We start from the raw sequence: 7507 nt of genomic DNA, 5'->3' as shown, positions 1-7507 counted from the left end.
CTTAGTTACAAATACATATTCATATATATATTATCTGCTTAAAAGCTAAACAAATACATCGTACAAACTAACAGAAATGACATTTTTAAATTAAATTAAATGAACAAAAAAAATTAGCAAGAAATTTACATAACTATAGAACCCAACAATTGTCTCGAAAWTCTTTATACTAAATGTTACATATACGTTTGTATGTTTGTTTGTCTGTATACATATGTTTGTGGGATTGTGTTTGTTGTATGTTTTGTATTAGCGAGTAATCGTTCGACTGCATAGCTCCTTGGTATATACTATATATAAATTTGTGTTGATTTCATTTTTGTTTAAAATGTATGCTGGCATGTGTGTGTGTGTATACAATACAACTGGCTGAAAAAATCTAGCGTTTGCCAACGCCCTTTAATGCTCTTTAGTTGTTGTTGTAAACGTCGAACATTTTTCCCACACTCTGTTAATCGATTAGCAACTCGAAGTGCACGGAGCCTAGTCGCTCCTTGCGATCGTGCAAAATATTGCGAGCCCAAGCCTTGCATTCGATATTGATGATGATGCCACCTGAAAAATTAATGGGTWTTAAAATTCTGGTACACATTTCAAAGATCTTAAATAATTTTTAAGCATTAGAAAATTATTATATGTGACCTGGTCTACGGAAAGGGGGCTTAGGTGTCAAAAAATTTTAGTTTATTCGGATGGAAGATGAGATGCTTTTTCACGTGATAGAATCCAAAAAGTCATAAACTAGTTTTGGCACGTCAGCTCCCTTTTCGTAGACCAGGTCACATATATTATTATCATATTTTATTTGTAGACTTCTAACGATGTAACGAGTTTTTCAATGGGGATGCTATAAAAGTAGACCAATAGGGACGATAAACGACATAAAAWTTTTCCCGCTCTTTTGATATTTCTCTTCAATAAAGTTCCAACAACGAGTCGAAATTATTAAATTTTACTACCAAAATTCGGAGTCAGTCGCATTAACTTTAAGAGCGCTACGTCCAATTTCTGGTCGTCATAATCGTTCTGTCAGATCAATAATTGAGCGTCTAGTGGAAAAATTTGAATCCATAGGCACAGTACAAAATATTCCCGTGCCAGTGAGCTAAAGAAGTGCTCCTATTGTCCAGAATATAGCTTCCACTAGCGCATGAATTGAGGAAGATCAAAATCAGTCTCCCACACGGCGTTCTCAAGCGTTAGGCATCTCTGTGACTTCGAGTTTTCCGAAAGGATCTTAACCTACATCCTTACAAGRCCAAATAGACGTAAGAGTTAAAGCCACTTGACCTCCAAAATCGTCGTATGTTCGTGAATTGGACTAAGCAACAACTTGAAAATGATTCGGATTTTTACGRAAAAATCGTCTTTAGCGATGAGGCTTATTTCTGGCTGAATGGCTTCGTCAATAAGCAAAATATGCGTTATTGGTCAGACAGCAATCCACCCGTACTCCATGAGTAATCATAGAGTCCCGAAAAAATTATGGTTTGGTGCGGTTTATGGGCTACAAGTCTTCTGTGCTGATCAAGATCGGCACGTTACTGGGACTAGGAATCGCTACCGCTCAATGATAACCTAATATGTTTTGCCCGAATTCGATAATATGGGCTTTGACAAAACGTAGTTCCAACAGGACGGCGCCAAAGCCATAAACCAAGTTTGGTGAACGTTTTATCACACTTAATGGCTCAGGCAATTGGCCGCTTTGTTCGTGCTATCTGACGCCGTTAGACTATTTTCTCTGGGACTACGATTGATGAACTTCATACGAAGTTAAAAATTGYAGCAGTATCGGCCGACTTATGCTTGAAATCCGTCGGAAAAACTACCTTCTCATTGAAAAATTTCACAGCGAACCCCTCTTCAGGGTATAAAAATGTTGTGGAATTGRGTTAGCACTTCCTAAACTTGTCATTTTAAGTCCATCTGTCAAAAATAATATTATAGGTTCCAGCTCACTCATTACTCTACTATCCACGAGGTTATAGAGATGCGATCCAATGAAATCTGGTTTTAGTTACGAAATTTAAGTAATTAATTTAATTAACAAAAAAATATTGTATTTTATAAAGCCTACGAAGTATGTCTTGACTTTCAATCATGCACCTCTAATGACTTCATTTCTTTCCTAATTAACATTTGACTCTTTTCAACGTCAAGCCTCATGATACCAAACATGAGCTTTCAATCATATATGGTTAGTACATATATAAAAGTATAGAACTCATCCCTGGATCTTAAATATTACTTCTAGAAATGTGTAGTCTGATGTCTCCTTTCATTTGTGTTATGGCTTTATAGAGTTTGTGGAAGTTTAATCAAGCTTTGAGCTTCCTTCTAATAGTTTGAAAAATTTCGTCCTAGAAGTTCCAGTTTAGGCTTTTAGAACATACATACTGAGTTTTTATATTCACCAGCTTGATATCGTTGATTGATGCATATCGTATAATAGGGCGCAGTGTAAGATAGGGCAATCCTTCGTTTTGCCCTTTGTGAAACCTTTAAAACTGAACATTTTTCTCACTAATACTCGAAACGGCTTGCCACTTAGACACAACCGTTCGTCCTTGGTCAGTTTCAATCTACATTCTTAATATTATCCTCCTATCCTTTTAAGACGTTTCCTATCCAGCTTGATTTCAGTACCGATTTTCCCCCATATACATATATTTTATGATGAAATAATAACAAAAACATACGCTTCGGTCGCTCGAAGTGCACAGCGACGAGTGGGCTAAGATAACCCTCTGAATTTTGATAAGGATAGAAGTAGCCGGGGAAGCCACGAACAGGCAAGTAGTTGACTGGACCGATATTCTCTTGATCAGCTGGATTCTCGCCTTCACATGAAACCCAAATGGTGTTTAACTAAATTAAAAACGCATATTATTTGAGTAATTACAGATACTTCAGCAAAATATAAATTAATTTAACCTTATGATTTTGYGTCTTTTCCACTTCACCGATATAAGTTTTCAAGCTGGTTGGCATGTCGTCGGGTAAATCCTTGGAGTCATTGTAATATTCCGGTATCCAGCCATAGATTTTATTYAATTTCAAGAAAACACATGGTGAGCTCTTGTGGTAGCTGTAATTGTTTTCCTTAGTGCAAGGATTCCATGTTTTAATGTCGACATCGCAAACCTGACCCTTTGGTGGCGGTTGATTATAGTCACAATTGTAGATGTTCTGACCACGACCAGGTGTAAGGCCAGGCACTTTGTAGACTGAAATTTAATAGAAYAATGTWTAWRRMGGTTATYAATAAMGTTGYAATTGCGGCAAAGAATCGCTTTACRCACCGGCTAAGAAYTCATCCAASGAATCCGTCCAGTGTTTGTAGTTCTCATGTTGCGTACCCTTGTACCAAATCAATGTGCTCTCAACATTGTCCGATGGTGGCAGCGGACGGAAACCAAGACCTATAAAGTATAATTTGATTATCATATTTGAATGTAAGTTTGATATATTAATTTACCTGGATTTGTGCCGATTATGGATCTATCCAATGTCCACTTGGGTATGCGCGGATCTAGTGTTTGAAAGAATACCCACATGCAAATGGCCACTAACGCGGCTAATACGCCATAGAAAGCTGTGTAGAAGATGCCGATCTTTGCTGTGGAGAGTAAAAATTAAAAAAATAATTAGTTTAATATATTCATTATATTTTGAAAATAATGAGTCTGAATAAAATTCGCTAAAACCTCTATAAAAACACACCAAAGTAATCTTCGTTCAAATGTCKCACTAAAACTGTTCTTATCGATCATTTGTGTTTCAATAAGCGTTCATGAATTGCCGCTACTTAATTGACCATACTGCATTTGGCACACATATCTTCTCTTTTTTTTCCATAGCAACATAATTGCCCATTTCTACAGTTCCACTCTAGACTGGACATTAATCAATGAATTGTATGAAGTCGTTAGGGTTAAATGTATGATTCATTAAAGCTGCTCAGTTCAAGCTTCTGGGCGGCTGGACAATAATCATAATTAAATTACTCTTAGGCACTCTTGTGTTACAGCTGATCTACACGATCTTTAAATGAGACTAATTTAATTGAATAATTATTGCTTGTTACGCTGGGTAGAACGGAGAGAATTAATAGTGTGGTAGTAAAATGTGAGAGCGCTGAGTATTTGTTGTGTATTTAAGAAAATATCTTAGGAGGGAGAGTTATACTGAGCGTTGATTATAGAAAGGTCTTATAAGAAAATTTAAAAGATATTTCTTTAGCCCGACATGTGTACATATTTAAATAATATATGTAAACTCAAAAAAAGTGTTACTAATTAAATTAGCAGTTTTAATTTAATATATTATGAATTTCTAAATCTGATTTTTTGTCTCTAATCGCCTTCAGAGTTTCTATGACTGCTACGAAATTTTAGTGTTATTAAGACAAAACTTTTCTTTATTTTCTATAGGTTTTTAGGGTTATTTGTTTATCATTCAATATGTTTTTTTGATACAAGAACTATTTGAGCTATGAACCAGAAATAATAGGTTAAGAGCCATAGTTAGATTAAAMAATTTCTAGTGTCTAAACTAAAAATCATTCAGTCAAGTTTAGGCTAACAAAATATTTCCGTGTTATTTCTGCATAACCTTGAATTCGGAATCACTTGGACTAAGCATGTCTACCCAGTATAGTTTCTTATTGATRTAATATCTCTTTTYGGTMAAATATMGTGTGACCTATTTCTTACTAAAYACAGAAAATTCAAATTTAATGAGTAGTGTTTATCATCATTCGAAAGAGTATTCTTTAGCATTTATTTTTTGAAGATTTTTCCTTTCAAATGCTGGCCATGGCTACCTTCCATGGTCCATCCATTAAGTCTAATTTACGATGAGTCGCTCGAACATTTCGACTAGTAATTAGCGAATGACRCGCGTGATGTTTTATTTTAAAGCCTGAATTTTAGCGGGATTGTCTGCATAGACTTTTGACTTTACATATTCACAGAGGAAAAAATCTTGGTGGTCAATCGACCAGCCAGAAACCTGAGATTATCTTCTTACTGATGTGTTCTCTCAATAAATTCACTGATTGATGTGATGTTTGGGAAGTGAAGCCATCTTGTAGAAACCAAATGTCGCCAAGGCCATGAGCTTCAATTTCATACATCAAATAGTTGGTTATCATGGCTAGATAACGAAAGCCATTGACGCTTACGTTTGCATGGTATGCATTTTTTTAAGAAATATCGACCGATGATTTTACCCGGCCACAAACCCTACCAAACCGAAATGTAAACATTATTTGAGCTTGTAAAATCAACCCTAAAATTTTAAACAGTATTATCTGAAAACCGTGTTTTCAGGGTCGCTTAGCAAAAATTTTAAAAAACTCCTTGTGAAATCGGTTTAGGATCGGTGAAGGAAAATTCTCAAAAACGACTGGATCGATTGATTTGAGATAGTTTTGAAGGCTTAGATTTTGTGGAAGCTGTCAATTTATCAGAATTTATCAGTCCTTTGATCATTACATTTATAGTAATTACACATTTTAAGCACCCRAAAGATCGGTTAAGGGATCATTTAAATCACAACAACTTACTATAAACTAATACAGAAAGGTGTGGTATGATATATTCATATACAAATCTGGTAAACGAATACTTTCCACGCTAAAAAGAGCTAGTAGGTAACCACTTCAAAGAACTAACCGGTGTTAAAAACCAACATAGATGAATTAGAACATTCATTGGATTCCAAGTTAACTATCAGARATCAGAAGAACGATTTGGTTTTCAATACTATTCTTATGCTATTCATTGATTAGCTAGAGGAATACGAGGGAGATTATGGATAGATTAGAGAYTTAGAGATTATTTATCGCTTTTTTCTCAATATTCTAACCGGTCAATTGTTTTACTTCAGTAAACATAAATTTTTAATTAATTTTTCGAATCTTTAAAACTGATTTTTTGAAATATGGCGAACTCAATACCTATAACGGTGAGTTCTCTTTAAAGTCTTTAAATAAAAATCGATAATATTAGATATACATATTTAATAAATGTGTATGCTTGACTACCAAAACATAAAAAATTTCCAAGTGGGTCTTCTAAATAGCATCGGCAATAAATAACGCTATATACAGTGACTCCAACTGTTGATGTACGTTCTCACTCATTTGTGCTCGTATGCACACGCTCACTCATTTGAGGTGCAACGGCCATAAATAACTCAAGCGAGGGAAAATTTACAGTAAAATATTACTSAAATAGTACCACTCCTGTTCTCGGCCAAATTGTAATAAACAAACTGAATCGTACACAACTTAACCTCAATGAATGCGATTCAGGCCAACAACACAACAACACACAAACACACGCACAATCAACAACGCCAACGACAGTTGTCTCCGTCTAACCGGCATTGCAAGTAACGCATGCTGAAATATGACAAAAACAGAAACTGTGCTAAATTTTAAATGAAAGAGGAACACATGCAATCAAAATCACAGGAGTGGGGAGTGGAGAGTGTGGAGTATGCAATGAAGAAGGGAGCGTAGCTGCTACGAATGCACTGAACTCAACTTGGACACAGCGTTTGCGCTTGGCTTATTTCTGTGCTATTGACCGAGGGAGACAGTGGAAATGCGGAAAACACACTCACACCCCAAAACATAACGAAATGTTAACTGAATTGGAAACCAGTGCAGACCAAGCGATGAGCGTATACCGTTAGCAAGAGGTTAGGTTMGGTGTGGAGCTAAAATTATGCACATACGCACATTCGCACTTCTTTATTGCTCTATAAACACAAAGAAAAAATCATGTATTTCGACACAGGTAAACAAACAATCGAAWGTTAGAATGAAGTAAAAGGAAATTTTTGAGGAACGAGTAAACGTGAGTAAATGCCATCAAAGCGACATTAGCGAATAAACAAATATAATACATGCGATAATAAATAATTGAATGAAAGGTAAACACAAAATTTACGCTGACAGTTGTCCACTGTGTACTGTTTACTTTATGTGCCGTTTGACAGCTACGCACACACTTGTAAGTTATACATATGTACATGTGCTTACAATGAGCATACGATATGATACCTAAGCGCCGTGCATTCGAAGGCAGGTGTACTGCAGACTMACTTTTGCTGCTGATTGAGCGCCAAAATGTGCAAGAAAGCGCATATCAGTACATATATATATATGTATAATGAAAAAGAAGCAGCTCTAGCAGACTCTTTGATGAATCTCATAACATAAAATGCTCTCGCATGGCTAACTGCGTTAGTTCAGTGAATATTGCATACCTTCATGTTGTTTTTTTCGCTTTCTAAACAGTTTGGTGGCAGATATTTATGGCTTTTATTCTTCGATATTTTTAGAAGATGCCAGGAAATGCAATACTAAAAAGAAAAAGTGGTGCAAGCGTTGTGTGAGTGCATAAAATGCTAAAAATATTAGTTRGATAGTGGGGAGTAAAATATAAAATTATTATCATGAAGGAGGAAAACACTTTTTTTGAAAACAATA

At 35.5% G+C, this 7507-nt stretch overlaps 1 protein-coding gene across 5 annotated transcripts in view; it reads right to left on the bottom strand.

The window, feature by feature from the left end:
• Positions 1-203: 203 nt before the first annotated feature.
• LOC108965687 (sodium/potassium-transporting ATPase subunit beta-2) overlaps positions 204-7507 on the bottom strand; it is a 24808-nt gene continuing 17504 nt past the window's right edge. For all 5 annotated transcript variants that reach the window (XM_018928260.1, XM_018928261.1, XM_018928265.1 and 2 more), the window contains 5 exons: positions 3482-3622; positions 3306-3425; positions 2938-3230; positions 2703-2871; positions 204-555 (listed from right to left, as the gene is read on the bottom strand). In XM_018928260.1, coding sequence (XP_018783805.1) covers positions 452-555; positions 2703-2871; positions 2938-3230; positions 3306-3425; positions 3482-3622 — 827 coding nt within the window. In that variant the 3' untranslated portion in view covers positions 204-451. The remainder of the gene's footprint in view (positions 556-2702; positions 2872-2937; positions 3231-3305; positions 3426-3481; positions 3623-7507) is intronic.

The sequence above is a fragment of the Bactrocera latifrons genome, unplaced genomic scaffold (assembly GCF_001853355.1).
Source record: "Bactrocera latifrons isolate USDA-ARS-PBARC rearing strain unplaced genomic scaffold, ASM185335v1 scaffold_145, whole genome shotgun sequence".
NCBI lineage: Eukaryota > Metazoa > Arthropoda > Insecta > Diptera > Tephritidae > Bactrocera > Bactrocera latifrons.
Note: the sequence above shows the minus strand (reverse complement) of the source record. Positions and strands in the feature narration are given on the sequence as shown.